The sequence below is a fragment of the Manacus candei genome, unplaced genomic scaffold, assembly GCF_025592945.1.
Source record: "Manacus candei isolate 608988 ecotype Guabito, Panama unplaced genomic scaffold, ASM2559294v1 h1tg000037l, whole genome shotgun sequence".
NCBI classification, from domain to species: Eukaryota; Metazoa; Chordata; class Aves; order Passeriformes; family Pipridae; genus Manacus; species Manacus candei.
Genome location: NW_026138085.1, coordinates 16728132 through 16747134, shown reverse-complemented (window position 1 = coordinate 16747134; position 19003 = coordinate 16728132). Strand labels below are relative to the sequence as shown.

The 19003-nt window shown below is 42.7% G+C and overlaps 1 protein-coding gene across 5 annotated transcripts in view; it reads right to left on the bottom strand.

Annotated features, from left to right (window-relative positions):
* Positions 1-378: 378 nt before the first annotated feature.
* FSTL4 (follistatin like 4) overlaps positions 379-19003 on the bottom strand; it is a 196875-nt gene continuing 178250 nt past the window's right edge. For 3 of the 5 annotated variants that reach the window (XM_051794063.1, XM_051794066.1, XM_051794067.1), the window contains 6 exons: positions 17615-17641; positions 13180-13298; positions 10425-10574; positions 9751-9858; positions 7256-7365; positions 379-3892 (listed from right to left, as the gene is read on the bottom strand). In XM_051794063.1, coding sequence (XP_051650023.1) covers positions 3190-3892; positions 7256-7365; positions 9751-9858; positions 10425-10574; positions 13180-13298; positions 17615-17641 — 1217 coding nt within the window. In that variant the 3' untranslated portion in view covers positions 379-3189. The remainder of the gene's footprint in view (positions 3893-7255; positions 7366-9750; positions 9859-10424; positions 10575-13179; positions 13299-17614; positions 17642-19003) is intronic. The other 2 variants (XM_051794065.1, XM_051794064.1) reach the window with 2 other exon arrangements.

The following is a 19003-nucleotide window of genomic DNA, read 5'->3' as shown; positions in this document are numbered from 1 at the left end:
TAAAAAAAATTAATAAATCCAAGTATTTAATGATAAGAATATGTTGTCACAGATTCCAACTTAAGTAACTTGTGAGGGGTTCTTTCCAAATTAAAAGTGGATGGTTTCTAAACAGGCACTGCAGTGCACAGGTAAAATGTTCTGTAAAAATTCTCACTCGTTCACAAAGTGAAAATACTGAGGGAAATACTAAGACAAAACAGTATTTCTATCATACAGTGATGAATGTTCAATGCATCTGATCCTGGCATTGGAGTCCTCCTGGCAACCAAGGACGATTTTCCCATGATCCTGGTGTCAGAACACCCTACTGACACGAGTGTATAGGATAATGAAAAGGTCATTAATTCAATTTAGATTAATTTCAATAAATCACCATGATTAATTAATAATTTATTAACTAGGATTTAAGTGTGAATTGGTAGAGAACACAAAGGGAGTAGGAAAGAAACTGCCCACAGGAAATGCAGTCTCTTTTTTTGACAGAGTTGAAAGGCAAAAATGAGTTGAAACATTTTTTTGAATATATATAAAATTTCTGTGTCATAAAAATAAAATAAAATCAGAGTAACAAATGTGCAGCACTTTAATGTCAGATTTGACTGTCATTGGAACTGTTCACAAGTAGTGTGGACAATCTAAGTTGTAGTTCATTTTCTAAGGATGATATATAACCATTAGGATAATTTAGAAAAACACATCACCAGAACTTGGGCTGAAGAGGGAAGAAAGGGAACATCTTTGGAAGGTCCAAGTGGGATTTTTCAAGTGAACGCTATTCCAATATTTTGAGACAAACAGGGAGAAGTGAGGTCTGTTACACATCTTTCACAGCCTATATATAAACCAGCCTCAAGAATATTTACCTGAACAGATATATACAGATTTTTTTTTTGTTTTAAATATTCTTAAAAAAGTAATATTTGCTTGATCTATGACACAATGAACGTCTCTACAGGGAAAACGTACCGTAGGCATAACAAAATACTCAAGAAGTCATAAAAGGTAACACGAGAGCAGTGTTTGGCCTTGGTAAAAGACATTTAGGATGGCTGCAATGGATGGATACAGCTTTGTTCAAGAAAGGAGTTGTGCATATTTAAAGGTACTTACAAAGCTGGTCTTCTCCTTTCCTTGACATGGGTATGTTTCCTAATGGGATGAGTAGAAAGTCATGGACACCATGCATTGCTAAAGGAGGGCTATGCCCATCTGTCTCACATGTCTGTGTTGTAATGATGGAAGAGTCTCTTCTAACCCCTATGGCTCATAAGTGAGAGAGATGTAGCATTCAGCCTGTGGGAGTTGAAGGGCAATTTCAAGGACTCCATGTTTAATGAATTCATAGGATTCAGCTCCCCTTCTTCGTCTGTCAGAACAGATTTTTATATTCTCTATAGAACTGAAATGGTTTAAAACACTTCAGGTCTACAGCCATGCTAAAATGCTGCTCTTCTGGTAAAGTTTAACATTTAAAGCAAAGATTACCAGTGTTAAGCATCCTTCTTGCTTAAAATCCCTCTGTGTGTGGAGTGAAATGGGTGACTTTAAGCATCTGTGGAGGAAAATAATTACCACACCACTACCTATCACTGGATGTGTTCAGCAGCAGCTTTTGTACAAACTGGGCAACAAGGTCACTGGCAAAATGAGCTGGATCTTTCCACAGGCCAACAGGTGGCTCCAAAGCTTCCAAAATTTACCTTCAGAGAGTTTTGACCCACTTCAAGACCACATTTTCCAAGTGGCACGGAGGATACAACCTCTCTGATGGCACTGCTGCTCACCCCGTTCCGCGAGCCACAGCTGCTCTTGCCCTCGTCCCCTCATGGTGATGGATGTAGAAAGTTACAAAAATGCAACTAGAAAAGTTTTTATATCTTCCCAGTGTGCAAATGGCTGTGTGTTTTTATGGGAACTCGACTGAAATTTCTCAATGCCAGCTGTTGCATTCTTGGATGATTCAGCCGCTTTTACATGAATGTCTTTGCTCATAACTAAAAGATAATTGACTATAAACAAGTGTACTATAAACATGAAGGGGAAAAAAAATCACAAAGAAGAATTGTTTCCTGGTTTTTCTGAAAATAAATAGGCAATTAAGGCTATGACTAGAAAATGAGTGAAGTTTCTATTAGAATAATGCCTGTCATTTTAACTGCTATTTTATGAAGAACCAAGTGGCTTCAGTGCTACTAAATATTTAATGAGAGAAACCAATGATGTCTAGAAGTGTTGCTGTCTCCTATGGGAATAACTGTAACTAATTCTCTGCCCCCAAAAGAGCAGATTTTGCATATTGTGCCCAAACTGACAGCACTGTGAGCTGCTGAAAGACCAACACCACCTTCTCAACAAAATTGTTTACAAACTCTGACCCCTCCCCACCTCAGTGTTTCCTGGCTTTTACCCAGGCTTGGATGGGTAATGGCCTGGATATTTCATGGCAAATTTCTCAAACACAATCACACAAACACGCACTGGAAGAGGGGGGACTCATCCCATTGCCTTCAGTAGGACCAAGAGCAAAATTAAGCGCGGAAGCGAGCGAGCTGACAGTTACTATTTCTGTGATGCCTCCTTCTGAAACCACATCTGTGCATCCTCCCAAAGCCATCCTGCAGAGGAAACGCATCAGCTTTCATTAAATCGCTCTCCCAGGTTTCTCTGGGTTGAAAACTGCTCTGATGCTTAGTTCCCCCATCATCCAAAGGGGAATATTCACTGCAGTCCTCGCTGCTGCAGCCTCCCCGTGCTGGGGTGGGGCAGCCAGTGCAGCCAACGGGCAAGGGATGCAGGGAAGAAAACTGATGGCTTGGACATAACACAAAAGCTCCTCAGTATGGAAAGTCAAAACCTGTTTTGTTCTACAGAATCACTGGGTTTCGTGGCTTATACGATATCTCAGTGGAGATATTATTTGTTTCCCAGCATTTTTCTCGTAACCACAAATCATACCCACAAATAAAAAATATCCCTTCAAAACCACTTCCTATTAGCAGAGCATACCTTATATTATAAAACTTGCAAGTAGACCAGTGTTGTACCATGAAGCCTATACAGGGTTTTTTTTGTTTTTTTTTCTTTTTGTTTTCCCAGTGTAAAAATATACAATGCTACTGCTCATCTGTTGCAGTGTAAAGGTCCAACTGGTCCTTGCCTGCTGAAGGCTCCACCTCTACTGCCCTTTCATACCTCCCCAACCCAGACCACTGTGTTACCCCTCCTTACACCCGACACCTCACAGCGTAACGTATTTTGCCTCCCGTTTATAACAAACAATGAATCTTTAGCTGGTGTAATGAGATACTGTCCAAATAATCCACTGTCTTTCATAATTCTGTTGTAGCTGCTCCAGGGCCAGTCTTTGGATGTGATAGGGTCCTTTAAGTTCTTCAGTACGTTCATTTTCCCCGTCGACAGCTCCACAAAAAGCACGTCTGTTTGCCGACGTGAGGCGGCGTACACATAGTACTGATTGCCTTCGGTGAAGGAGGGCTGGAACGTCAGATCGGACACGCGGCTGTTCGTCTGCAAGTCAGAAAGCAGCCGGATCTCCCCCCGCACGGTCAGGGCCTGCACCGTGATCCTGCCGCTGTCCCCGTCGGCGCTGACCAGGTACCGCCCGTCGGGGGACACGTGCGGGGAGCCCGACACGGCGCCGTTGGGGCCGACGACGGTGTCGGTGACGCTGTCCAGGATGAGCTGGGGCGACGCGGCGCCCGCGCGGCCCCGCCGGCACTGGATGAAGTAGTGGCCGCCCAGGTGGGTGTAGGCCATGGCCTGTGGAGCACAGCCCCGCGCCCGCAGGCTGATGGTCTTGACGTGGGTCACGGTCTCCAGGTCGATCTTGTGAACCGCTGGCTTCGATCTGTTAAAAACGAAGCCGAACCTGCAACGGGAAACGAGACACTGAGGTCACCCCTGGAGACACGGGGACACACTGGAGCAAAGAGGGAAGTCAGCAGAACTAGGAAACTCCATCCTGCTGGTTTGGGAAGTGTGTGAAATAATGCTGTGTCTTTTCTGTATTTTAGTGCTTCTAAAACATCCTGAAAGGAGGGATATATTGTATTTCAGTTCAAATCTGCAACCTGATCCTGGAAGTTTGAATATGTGCTCGGGCACTTGAATCTCCAAGAGCTGAAATCAATCTGCTCTGCACCTGAGCCTTGCCAGCTCCTACACTGTCCCCAGGCACCACTGGTACCAATCACAAATCCCAGATCCCCTCTGCTGCTATCATTTAAGAGATGAAGTTAGACATGCTCTTCATTTGGTGGTTATACATTATATTGTATATTTATTAAATGATATTATATTTATATATTATATTTATATATTATATTATACTATATTATATATAGTTGCTCTCTGGCCCCAACCTGGCAGCAATATGCTTTACTTTGAATGTTCTTCTATTGGGATAGGAATGATGCCAAGGCTTGGGTGTTCTGTAGGCTACTAATGACCAGGTTTGTATTTAATCTGTCTGATGTCTACAGTGATGTAATTCAATATATATTCACGCCTTAAATCCCAAAGTAGAAAAACATTCAAAATAAAGCATAATGCTGCCAGGCTGGGGCCAGAGAGCAACTACATATAATATAGTATAATATAATATATAAATATAATATAATATCATAAATATACAATATAATGTATAACCACCAAATGAAGAGCATGTCTAACCTCATCTCTTAAATGACAGCAGCGGAGGGGAGCCGTGATGTGTGTTTGGTACCAGTGGTGCCTGGGGACAGTGCAGGAGCTGGCAAGGCTCAGGTGCAGAGTAGACTGTGTTAAACACCACCCTGGCAGCCCAGGGAAGGTGTAAAACATTTCTTGAGGAACATAACCAGGGTGCCCTGAAGATAAGGGGTCTTGATTTTCTGTCTCAAGACAGGGCAGGAAACAGAGAGCAGAGAATAAATGTTCTGTAAAAGATATATGCTGCAGCAGATCTGACCTTTGCTGAAGACAAGAAAAGGTCAGGAATAGCCAGGAAAGGTTTCTGCTTAATTTGAGAGAGAGAGCCCATAGAAACAGCCTGTTTGTGTTCCTGGGATTCACAGGTCACTGGCACTGGCTTACAAAAACTAATTTTACATTGAGCATCTTTTCATCCGTTCAATGCAGACAGAAGGAAATGAAGTGAGTGCTTAGTGTTGTATCTCTTCCCCAAAAGATGTAAAATTGCCTTGTGAAATGTGGAGGATGACGTGCTTGCGTGCAGACAATATATATTTTGCTTGAAACACTGGGTTTGTTTCTTTATTCTTAATCCATCTGTCAGTGAGACACAGCAATGATTTCACTTCTGAGGAACGAGCCAGTGCAGTGAATGATCCCATGAAAATCACTGGGCTAAGCCTTTCATTTCCCCATTATACTCCCATCCATTAGAGACTTCACAAAATATCTGCAGTGGAGAGCTGTAGCGCACTGGGTGTGGGGAAATTGGATATGACACTTGTATTTCTCCTGGATGAGTGCATTTTAAGTACACTTTAAAAAGTGCTTTCCCTTACAGCATTTTTTTTTCCCCAAGACTTCCTTAATACTTGGCCGAACGCCTGAAGAAGTTAAGAAATGGTTCTTATCATAAACTCTCATTTAAAGAAGTGGGTCAGGATGTATTTTATGTGCCCACAGCTGCAGAAGAGGCACAGCCCTTGCATGAAATCTGTGATCTGAAATCTCAAAGCAAAACTTGCACTTGGAGAGTTTTCAACAGACAACAAGCTACCCTGGGAACCAATAAAAACGGATACATTTCTAGATATCCATCTGAAATAAGAGGCAGCTGAAATACATATGCAGGAATATTTGCATACAAATATTTTTTGGCTTGTGGAAGAGACTGCTTAAATATTCACCTTCCTGGGAAATGCTGGTATTGCCATTCATTGTTTCTGAGTGGAGAGTTTAGAACATGATCTCAATGAGTCTCATTAGACTGCAAGCAATTATTTTTCTGGGCTGAGGGTGAGTGAGAATGGACAAAGATCTGGCTCTGAACAAATGCAACAGGAAATCAGGCACAGCATTTGCAGCTTTGCACACGGGAAATTATAGACAAGAACCTACATTTAATATTTCTTATGGAATCTGTATACAGCCAACTAATCACATTCAAGCAAAATGACAACTAAACAAACAAACAAATAAAGCATAACTGTTCCACTTTCCTGTCTTTGAACCCCATCTTCACCTTCTCAGCTCAGGCTTTAACATTCAGCAGAGTCATTTACCTCCTGGCACTACTATTAGTCACAATGAAATTTTGAGGGAAAACTGGAAAAATGAAGTAGAGAGAAATTACAAGTGACAGCCATGAGCTATGTATCATTATTTTGTGTTTCTGGAAGAAAAGTTATTTATTTTGGAACAGATTCAATATATAATCATTTAAGTGTGACCCCCGCCCCCCAGTGCTCCCTGCAGGAAACCTAAGATTAATGTAAGGAGTTACATTATAGTTTTTTGAGAGTTTTTCTTAGTTAAACTATATAGGAGACAGAAGATGGTTTAAGAGTTGTTATGCTGTAACATGGAAAGAACAGTATGAATTGCTGTGCAGTTATCATCAATTCTGATAATGTTAATGGGAGGCTTCCTGTGCCTGCTGGGAAGCAGCCAGTATTACTCCAAGTTATTAGTATGTTAGTTACACAACCTCATTAACCACCACATCACATTAACATTCAAAACTGATGGTTCATGGAGGTTTATTTTGTTAATGTGCAGTGCACACCATTTCTCTGCTCAAACCACACACCCCACGCAGAGATCCAAGTTGGAAACACGTGGAAGAACCTTCTGCTTCAGGCAGAGTACACTTTTACCACTTCAAGCAATAAATCCTTGCCATAGGTTTCTGCCCAGATCCATAAAATCATTTGGAGTAAAGAAAAGGTGATTTTTGGGCCATCAAACTCCTGGCACAAGCAAGCCAGGACAGAGTGTCATAAGTTGCAAGGAGGGGTGGCTGACCAAGGTGAGTGCCTTGAATGCCTCTACCAAGGTCTAAGGGAAATCCAGGCTTGTCTCTTGCTGTTTTATTGATTAGCTGAATAGCCACTGGCAATTTGCTCAACCATTTCTCCATTTCACATGTGAAAATGGGAATAAAAGCAGCCAGTTTCCTCCCAGATTCATTCATTCACTCATTCATACTTGCAAAGTGCTCTGAGGTTATGAGAAGGGAGGAGCCTGGTCACCATTACTGTTCATTAAGATAACTTCTTACCTGACATGATTAATAATAAGATTTGTAGGTGGTATAAAAAAATCCTCCACTCCTTGGAAGGGCGTGCGGATCACCCGCGGATCCTCCCCCGCGCTCGCCTCCGGGATCACCTACAACAAACACAGCAGGCTGAGCACAGGAGGAGCAGGGAGTAAAGCAGAAAGGTAAACACAGATTACACACAGGCACGGGGGTCAGTGGCTCTTCCCAGGCTTTAATTGATTAATGACTTCAAAACACTGTTTGGTGTCGATGTCTTGAAAAGTTGTGCTAATAAATAGTATTTGAGGCTTGACATTTGTAAGGTAAGTACACAACTTGACTTTCCTAAGTGGTTTACATCTTGAGAAAGAGCAGTCATGCAGGAGCTGAAGCAGTATGACAACACTAGGACCATAATAATTCATCCCTCACTGTCTAAAGTAAACACCTATTTCATGGTCACATTTATTAATCTCACTTAAATGCACAGCGATAATTTACCAGCTTGAAGGATCAAACAGTAACTCACAGCAGCTAATTATCACTTTGAAGGAGAAAAACTGGTCATCCACCTATAGCACCATGTAAAGTTCAGGGAGGAGCAGAGAAGGGCCCTTTGGTTGGACCCTGGTCCTGTCCTCCAGCACAGGGCACATCTCCACGGCCAGGGGAACTCAGCTCCTCCACTGCTCTGGAAAGGAGAACCTCTCAATAATTAAAATGCTAAATACTCAAATTTATTGCTGGGTTCAAGATGATTTTAGTCCATTCATTAGGAACTTCTGTTGCTCTAATGTGCAACAGTCGTTGCTTTGAATTTATAGCTACATAATTCATTAAAGAGATGCTAAATCCCTAAAAGGTTTAGTTCAGACAGCTGTTCTGGTCATGCCATTTAGATTTCTTCCAATTAGATTGCTCAAGAAGGATGTCCACCCTTGCATAGTGCTTTCAAGAGGCCAGACATTTGCTTACCACAAGCCAGTAATGGCTAAACAACAGCATCCCATTAGTTGGTTGCACGGGCAGCTTGATGAATCCCTGACTTCCAGAGCACGAGTGGAAATTTAAATCAACCTCTGCAGCAGCATCTTTGTTAACAAAAAATGTTTTATTGCATGTCTGCAAGTAACCACTGCAGGTTTTAAGGAGGAACTTTGCTAAATTAGTCACTGCCCACCTTTTGGGAAAGAAGATCAATAAAAAAGAAAGGATCTGCTGATGCTAATCTCACCTCTTTGTGTGTAACTGCACTTCTTAAAGATAACAGAAAGGACTATCTGAGAGCTGGAGCCTTCTAACAAGTTTCCAACTGTGCAGGTGGTGTGTTCTTCTTAATAATGACATGCTTGTGCCATCTCTACTTTAATTACACAAACCTCTCACAGCTGGATGGAAGAAATTAAGTCAGAAAGGGTAAAGAGAGCCCATTTTGTCCCCTTATACCCTGTATATATACAGGAAACTGCTCATCCCCTGGTGAGACGACCTGGTGGCATTGCCTTGCAAACCCTCATTTATTCGCCCCCTTTCTGGTTTTGGTGTCTTCCTGAAATCACCCACGATGGAGTAGCTGTTCCAGTTTTTATTATTGACAGTCTGCAGTCGTTATCTTGGATGGAGCATGTGGCTGGTGGGAATGGCTCATCCCATCTTCACAGAGCAGCATCTCTAGTGAAGCCTTGGGCAACCCCAGGACTAACGTAGACTCCAGGTTTGTAGGTTTTTAGGTCAGAAAGCACAGACACTTTTCTTCTCTGCCTCCCGGGGAGTGCTTTAATGTAGACTTACCAGCACACATTTCTGGCAGGAGTATTCACATGACACCTGTATTTCTAGAAAGGTTGGGTAGCAAGGGCCAGAAAACAACTACTAGAGAAGGGTTGTCTGGATGGATCAAATCAGCTCTGATGTCAACTCTGTCATATAACACACAGCAGCAGCAAAACACCCAATTAGATGACTACTCTCCATGTGTCTGTACTGTTAATGGAACAGTGAATCTGTCAAGGTAATCCAGAAGCAGAAGCTAATTTAGTTGCCCACACTCATGTGCAGTGCTGTGTCCCAACATCACCGTGGGTCTGATGGTGCTGAGCGTGGAGGAGCTCCAGGGACCTGGCTGGCACCCCTCCAGTGGAGTCACTGACACCCAGTGACAGGATTTGTTCCTGAAGTTTTGCTTTTGTTGTTTATGGTTTTTATTTTCATTTATCCAGCTGCCAGCCCTTGCTGTATGACTTTTTGGCTCTGCCACCAGCCTGAAAACAAACCAGAGCCCTGCTGCCAGCCTGCGGCACAGTCATTGCTCAGAAACAAATTAAACAGCAGGAAAAATATGTGAGGATGGACAGAGGAGGGCTCAATAAAACACACTGGATATGCAAACGAAACAGCAGCTTTATATCCAGACCATTAAATGCTGTTAATTACCTGCAACCCACCAGTCACCAACGTGCTATCAGTGATGCTGAGCCCAGGAAGAGCAAAGGCTCTGGCAGGTCAGGACTCACCTGCAGTGTGGTTGAGGATTTCCTCATGTCCCCCCAGCTGAGCACCCACACTTGGTCGTGGGACTTGTCATAATGTAATTTGGTTGGTAATGGGTCCACATCCAAGGACTTAAAAAAACCCAGAGACAGTTATTTACACAGTGGCCCAAAGGCCCAGGACAAATATGACATGAGTTCACTGCAGGCATCCCATACACCCTGGGACACTCCCTGTGCAGCTCTGCCCTCAGAGCAGCTGGAGGATCAGCAGCAGCACAAACATTTGGCTCTGCTGCCATTTCCTGGGTAGACATCACTCCATCTTAAGCTGTTACTTACAGCCAGTAGATCAGGGGCCAATTTGTGCTTAAACTGTACCCACACCAGCTCATTCTTCCCAACCTGCTGATAACCCAGCACAGGCAGCTAAGTCAGAAATTCATCCCAGCATTATTTTACCAGACTCACAGCAAGCCTGGCTGCAGATGCAGCCCTGAGACTATGAACTCCAAGCCCCAGAGGAGTCTTTTCCTGTCAGGTTACAGAACAAGGAATGACAGTGTGACCCCAAAGGTGAAAGCAACACAGGTCCAGCTTTTTAGTAATGTCAGGAGATCCACTGGGCAAAGAGCTAATTTTTTTGTCCTGTATTGAGTCTTTTGCCAACAGTGAATAACACATTCACTTGTAAGTACCTGTATGGCTTTCTGAGTCTGGATATCAATTATCAGGACTCTGTTCTGCTTAGGCTGTGTCACATAAATGTACTTGTCTCTGACATTGACTGCTGAAGCCCAGAGGCAGGACTGAGTGTCTTCCCCTTCCACTCTAGGACAGATTTCCTCCTGAGGGAAAAAAAAAGAAAAGATTTAATTCCTACAAGTTCAGGGCCTGGAGCAGCAAGAAGCTTAGACTTGAAAATCATTGGAAAAAAATCCCTGGGGATTCTGAGAGGATGATATTTTTCCCCTTTCTTTCCTGGAAAACATGAAATAATTAATTTATTGTGTACCACACTGCAGCCTGGCTCTGTACAGTGACATTAAACAGCTGGACCTCCTGCAAACATATATTGAATTTAAATAACCACACAGCCCATGGATCGATCTTTTGAAGTGCACTGAGGTTCATCAAGGCTTGCAGTGCTGTCAGCATTTATTAGCAACAGAAATATCACTCTGTGCTTCAAAAAAACAGGAATTCACAATAACTGAACCACTGCTTCATATTTTTCAAAAAGTCTTCATTTTCTGGGCAGGAGAGCATGCTCTAAAACACTTGTGCTCAGGGAAACAGCAGCAAAACAGGCAGGATCCTACAGCACCAGAAACTTCCCCATTCAAAAGGAACCAAATCCTGTTGCTTTGGACCAAATCCTGTTCACAGCTGCCTGATGCTATATTTTGTCTCTGATCCTCCACTCACTGAGTCCTGTGGAAAAGAGAAGAGAAAGAGAAAGAGAGAAGAGAGAGAAAAGAGAAAAAAGAGAGAAGAGAAAATAGAGAAAAGAGAGAAAAGAGAGAAAGAAGATCCAGAGTTGGAAGGGACCCACAAGGATCATTGAGTCCAACTCCTGGCCCTTCACAGGACCAGATTCACACCATGTGCAACAATTATGGATAAAAAGATATCACCTCTAAGCAGCACAGTTCTGTTGGTACGTGCCTTGGTGGAGACCATGAGTAAGGGTTGAATATAGAAGACTCAATAGCTTGGCTGCATTTTCCTTTCTGTCCCTCCAGCCAGGCTGAGAATGGACACTAAGGCAAGCTAAAAGATGCTACACCAGCTCAGATTTGGGCTTCCAGCAGCTGTTCACACAGCCAAGCACCTGACAGCCTCCAACCTGCTCTCCTCATCCTCAGGTCTCACAACAGAATATCCATCCAAGCCAACAGGAGCAGAGAAAGGTCACAGGCCTTTCTGCTGCAGTGCAGCTCAGCTGCTCTACCTGCTTTTGTGCCCTCTAATAACAAATGAATTCTTGTAGAATCCCTCCTGAAGTTGCAGGCTGCTGTCACTGCCTATGTAGAAAACACTCAAGATAGTAAAAGGCAAAAGGGAGGAAAAAAAGGTCAGCCATCCCCAGATCAAGGGAAAGGGCTCTATGATATCTGTAGGAAACCCTCAGAGGTGTCTCTGAAAGGCAGCCAAGTGATGATGCTGAAAATCCCTTTTATGCCCACCACTGTGCTGACATTATTTCCTTAAGTGCCCTCTCTCCTTTATTCTTTTCAAGCTGTTTCTCCAGGACCACCTCTTCGATATTTACAGCTCTTTGGAAAAGAAACACAAGATTTCTGTCTTTGAGAAGCAACAGCTCAAGTGTGGCTTAATAATATTATCCACTAAGGACCAGCCCTGGGGTGAGCATCAGTCTGGATTTCTTCCAAGGTATATTAAAACTAGTGGGAAAAAAAAATCAATATCAACCACAAATATATTGAGATTTAGAAAATACGAAATACAGGCTCACAAGAAGATCTTGACCCACAGCAGCAGTCTGACCCAGCCTGCAGGGCTCACAATAGTGATTGTCCCCTTCTATTCCTCCCAAAATTGAAAGCAAGGCTGAGTCTTTTTTTCGGAAGGGAGCCACAGTCCAAGCTTCCCTTTTTAAAAAATAAAAACTAAATAAAGGAGTAACTAAAAAAACCATTTCTGGATGTATTTCAGCACTGGGTTTTACGAGAATTGACATTTTCATGAGGATATCCACGATGTGTGTTACTGCACAGGAATACATGGCACAGGTCACCGAGAGCTCTGGCCTCCCAGAGCCTCCAGGCATGTGTGACCCACTGGCCATGCTGAGCTCCACAGTGCTTGACATCCACTGACAACTGAACAAATGTTCCTTGGGATTTCCTAAAGCAAGGGTTAAGTAAACTCAGTGCTGACAGAAAAGTGCCAGCAGCAAACACAGCATGCAGGGCTCTGTTTCAGTGGTAGAAGATGCACAGGACCTGCATGGCATAACCATCTTCTGGCATTCCTATTCACCTCCCTGCTGGGGTTTAACATGGGAAACCATTTCTACAGAGCAGGAAGCAGCCCAAAGGACCCACTGCTCTGCCTGTGGAGTCATCAGTAAAAGGAGCACAGTGAGTGATGTGTGCATCTCTCTGCTCCTGGCTTCTGTACCTTCCCCGAAGCCCAGCTGCAACTTTGGGGCACAGATAACTAAACAGATCAAAGAGGACAAATGAAAGTCTTTGCTTACATGAAAACTAGTCAAATTCTCTGCAGCATGTCACTAATCCTCCACGGCAGCCTTAGAACTTCCATGGTTCCCTTGATTTTCCAGAGAAGATGTCACACCTCAGGGATGCTCCACGAAACCCACCCAGCTCCAAACACCCCCGTGGCAAACAGGTCCTTCAGCAATAACAACCTTTGAAGAGATTAACAGGAAGTTTCCCAGCTGTAGCTGCTGGGCTTAGGACTTACATAAGTGGTGAAAATCCTCTCTTCGGGCCTGATGTGTCTCCGGATTTCACATTCGTTTGGCTGCAGGACTGTGATCCCATCGTCGGAGAAGACATAGAACATATTCCCCACACTCAGGCCTTGAAGGGGCATAAAGCAAAAGGAGGGGGATTTTTTTTTTGGTATGTACCCCTAGCTGTTAGGACTTAAAGGACTCACCCTCCTCCCCCAGCAAACAAAATCTGCCTTACATAAAAGTTGGTCGTTTGGATGCAGTCGGTGCATTCACAAAATCAAAGTTCATGTCACAACGAGGGCTTCAAGGAGTGAAGAGGTACAGACACATTCAAAAATGCATTGCCTTGGTGGCGGTGGTTGTACTCAAATAACTGTGGTCAGCTCTTGGAAATAGGTACCAAAGCAGGATTTGATCACAGGAAGCCCTTCTATTGCACTGCTAACTCCCTCAGATCAGTTTTTTTCCCTATGATTTCATCAAAACCAGACTGATAATAATTTGAGAACCGAAAGAAAAGCTTTAGTTAAAATTAATCTGAAGGTCATCCTGTTACAGGCAACTTGACCTCTTGTAACTGCCATGCAAAATGGAAGTGCTCAGCATCTGTTCCATGGATGAAAATATACAGATTTGTCTATTTTCTTAACCTATCAGGATGAACTAACTACAGCCACCAAAATAAATACATTTTTGAAATCTTGCAAAGTGTAATTCACAAATGTGGAGTAGTTCAGCAACACAACAGCACTCATTTATCCAACTGGGGCATTCCAGGAGATTTGGAAAACTGGCTGGATCGTCACTGCTTTGCTGTCAGGAGACTGTATTTTATCATTTCTGTCCTGCAGAAACACCTTAAAACACTGATAATTTGGTTGTTCTTCAGCTACATGCAGTTGCAGCAACAAGCATGTTTGAGAAATGTTGAGGATCTTTTCACTCTAGTTCCAAAGATCCAAGCATCATTCCATCTTTTTCACACCCCCACCAGAAAGTGTTTGCAATGACCACTGTCACCCCAGCAGTGTTGAGAGTGTACTTCTCTGCCAACAAAATGGTGATGTTATCATTTGTAATTTCTGATTAATTTCATGGAGAAATAAGGTCCTGGTTCTATGGAATAGTGTTGAGTGTTAAAAATTCCCTTGGCTTGCCCTGTGGTGGCAGCTTTAAGCACCACTCACAGCGACAGAATTTCTCACATTTCTGAAGTGTTTGCAGGATTGAGATCTAAGTCATCCCAGAAACTTCACAGTCAAAACATGGATAATTTGGATAAATGCATTTTTGGAAAATGTTGTACAATATATAGTATCTAGTAATGCTAGAAGGGTTTTTTTTGGTGCTAAAAACCCCTCCTTTGGTGCCAAATCAGTGGCTTCAGAGCACAAATGTCTCAGCATGTGATGTTTGCTGCACTCACAACGTGCAAGTTGAGTCCCTCTAAACCATAGCACAGAAATCCCCCAGTTGGGGCATCAGGTGGGTACAGGAGATCCTTAAATGTGATGCCACAGTGAGGGATCATGCATGTAGGAAAAAAAAGCTACAAAAATTCCACTGAGGACTAAGTTCTTTTATGGACTAAGGGTTAATTTTGTTTCAAGTATATTGGTAAAACATTTTGTTTAGGCACTTTGGACCAAAACCTGCCCTCCCAGAACACACACAACTCCCACCTGCCTCAGTGGGATTTGAGTGAACACATCAGAGGGCAGAGTTTGATCCTGGCCTGGAATGAGTGCACATATTCCATGGAGAAAGGATTTTAATCCTAAGAAGTGGAAACAGGCAGGCAATCAATTACGACCACTGTGAAGATGCTCATTATTATTATTTTCATGCACAACAGTAGCGTGATTTTGTCTGATGATCCCATTACGATGAGGGTGTGTTTAAGAAGTAAGACCTTAATTTCCCACAAAGATACTATGACAACAATTTTACCCCAGCAGGTTTAGAGTCTTGACTTGGTAAGTCACACCACTTATTTTACAGTAAAATGAGCCCAAGCTTTTCTGCTGACTGATTAAAATATGCTACAAATTACTGAGAGCATTCAGGTACTCTCTTTTTAAAAAGTTTATCAATTTAAATTATTTTTTTTTTAGAGATTGATCTTCACACTGATTTTTAGACCAAGCAGGTTTTTTACCAGACAAAGTAGGTACTTTACTGTGACTTATGAAGCATTTTCAAAATGTTGATTGGGGTACATCCTAAACAATCTCATGGACACCAGTAAAACAGATTCCACTCCTGATTCTACTGCTGCATCTCCTTGGTCCAGGGGATTATTTCAGTACATAGGTGGGCAGTGGGATATTTTGTATTATTTATACCAGTAAGGCAGGTACTAGATTGGGAATTGGGGCATTAATGAGGAGGGGTTTCCTTTTTTTCAGGTTGGATGGCAGAACCAGTTCAAAAACTAAAGGCATAAGGAAAGGCAACATATCTCACCTGTATAGTAAATTCATTTTTAATGGAATTGAAAGAATATATGAAAATGTAAAAACAAAAATACCATTCCTGTCTTCCAGCCCTCTCTGTGCCAAGACTCCACATGCTTAAAGTTTGTTTGATGGATTCTTTGTCTGGAACAAATGTGCCCATCAAATACTACAGAACAACACAGGCAAGGGAATAAACCTGTTCTACAGATACTGAATTGTTTAGGAACATCAATAGTAAACCTGCTTTTACTGCCCATGTTTTGCCTCTACATTGCTCATACTTTTATTTAAAATGTGCAAGGTTGATAAGCAGTAAGTCCATATTGTTTAGCAAAACCATAATAAGACTTTCTGCAACCAACTTCTTAGCTGTTCTTTAAATATTATTGTACTTCTGCATCTGGTGGGGTTATCCAACTGCTTTCTTTAAAAAGGAGCAGAAGGGATGCTGTACATAAACAGCATTGTGCAGAAGATGCTGGACTGATTAGAAGCCCCAGAGATTTCATTTGCAAGCAGAAGGCAGACAGCAATTCTTAGTGCCTGTAATGCCATTTACAGGAACATCAGCAGTGAAGAGCCTCCTCAGGGCCCTGCACCAGGCACTTGGGGGGATTTGGGAAGAAGTGCTGGGTGAGGTGGCTGTGCCACCTCTCCTGACCTCCAGCCAGCTGCATTTGGCTTGGGCTGGACTGACTCAGAGCTCATGCAGTGTATTTGCTCTGTGTGCCTGTTTGCAGCCAACAGAGGCACACCCAGGGTGCAGCACCACTCACTAAGCACTGGCACCTTCCTTCTGCCCCTAAAATCCTCTGTGCTGAGCCCCAGCCACGCAGAAAGCTCCATCCTGAGGGCATGAAGCCCAAGTGCTGTTTTGGGTCCTGGAGGCACCACTTGTGAAGGGGCGAAGGGAGCGGGGCAGCCCTTCCCAGAGGAGGCAGGGGATGGAGGGAGGGGGTCTGCAGTGGGCAGGGGGACGTGGCCCACAGCAGTTTGTCACTGCACAGAGACCTTTCCCACCCAGCTGGAAGGACACCAAGGTCCCATCTGCCTCACATGCAGCTGGCAGATCTAAGAACTGCCTTACACCTGAACTTCAACCCCAGACCCTTCCTGCAGCCCTCCAGGAGCCTGAGGGTCCTCATCCACACCCCGTGGCTCCACAACCCCAGGGACAGATGGACAACCTCTGGGAGAGCCCCTTGGGCCATTGCATGGTGCACCTTATGGGATGTTTTGGGAATTATGACAGCACGAGCATGCACAAAATCAGACAATTTTTCACTTCAAGGGCCTCCATAATATCTTTGGGTCAATTAGCTGCTTTGGATGGTTTATTTTTCCTAATTTGGCTTCCAAGACACACAGATGTTGACCTTGTGCAGGGCACACTATAAATTTGATCAAACCAGAGATCTTAACTGCCAATTAAAACAAGGAGGAATGGGGCAACCTTTACCCTGCATCGATTTAACAGAGAGAAGGAAGAAAATCTGTTGTGGTTTAGGTTTTTTTTGCCTAACGGTCAAGAACACAATTTCTGCTGCTCACCTAGAACACATCAATACATGCTACTGAAAAGGAAGAGCTTGAATTGCTTGCTTAAAAATGCAGTGTATTGAATTTATGCCTTACTTGTTCAATTATGGTAATTTGGGAGCACTTCTGACACTTGTGTGATTGTTAATGCAGCTTCAGAATCTCAGGCTACTCACATTTGTGGCAGTATATATAAAATTCATATTTTTATATATTTTATGGTCATCCCTTGTTTCAGAGTGGGAAAATGGAAGAAGTTATAGGTAGGAGAGTGACATCTCTTATTTGAAGAACTTAGCTTTTAAATGTCTGGTCTGTACTTAATCTGGTAACTGTGAAAGCTGACAGGGTTAGTGGTAAGTCAGTGGAGAATGGCCCATCATGGAATTATTAAAGCAGACAAGCACATTATCACTACAACAAAAGAACTTTACTGCAGTACCTTCCTCTCGCCACAGTATGTTTGCAACTGCAGCATCAGAATATTGGGAAAGCCAGAAAATAACCAGGAAAAGAAAAAAAAACAACAAAACAATGTCAAAACTTTCATTGTAGCAAGTAACTGAATAAATACTCACGTTTACATGAACTGTTTAATTGGTGAAAACTTTGTAACATTCATTCAAGTAAAATATCAGGAAAGACAGAGAGTTCTAAATACATTTGCCCCTCTAGAGACAATTCAGAAACTTTGTCATGGAAAAAGTCCTGCCTGAAATGAAGGGGGACTGTTGCCTGTGCAAAGATCAGTGACCTCCCAAGGAGAAGCTGTTCCCTTCAAATGCAGCTGGAGGCACAGCACAGGCTGGGATTGTCTGTGCAGGTTCAACAAGGAAACATGACATGGAATTATTGACTCATTAAGGTTGGAAAAGACCTCTAAGATCATCGAGTCCAACCATTAACCCAGCACTGCCAGGTCCACCAACATCTTTCAGAAGAAGCCTGAGACTGGCAGCTACAGCAGCCACACACTTGGTTGCATTTTTCTTGGATCTTCTTGCAACTCCATTCTCTTTTAGAATTCAGATACACTTTGAAAGTACACCTGCATTTGAACTTCTGTTTAAGATAGATCCAATTATTTCTCAACATCCTGTAATTTCCTTTGCTCCAGTATTCAAGGGAAAACGACCAATGTTAAAAAGAGTACATAAATCTGGTTAATGAAGAACAGAATATATTTTCCAAAGATTCTCCACAAGGGCCTATATTTATGGGTAACTTGGTTTCCAATTCTTGCTCTATATTAACAGCCAGAAAAGCAGCAAAAATTCCATTTGCACCTAAACTTTTAGTACTACCATAAACCTAGGCAATCTCCCAAGTAGTTAAGATGGCAGAATTAGGAAGGATCAGGCCTCTGGGAGCTTTTCCATTGGGGCAACTAATCAGCTCCTTCAGTAATTGTGTTTTGGGGACAGTGTGGTCACGATAACACTGCCACACTCCTCCAGGAGACAGGAGGAAAGAATATTTGGCTTTGAAGTTGAAGATAATTTCACACTGAGGGAAACCTATTCTGCTAGTTAGTGATGTAAAAACAAGTAAAAGAAATAATTTAATCACTACATTTTTAAACATCTAAATATTTGAGAACGACTGGTAACTGGCTTCAAAAGAAGAAATCTCATACAGAAATCAATGAGATTTATAGAATTTGACAAAATACTACATTTTGGATTCTCTGATATCTAAAGTTATGGCAAATTTTCTACTCTAATAAAGCTGTTACCCATCCCACACTCAGTGTACTTCTGGCACATGAAAGGCACCACTGGCCTGGGCAAGATTTTACCTTCTCTGAGTGATTCCTACCCAAAACCCCTGA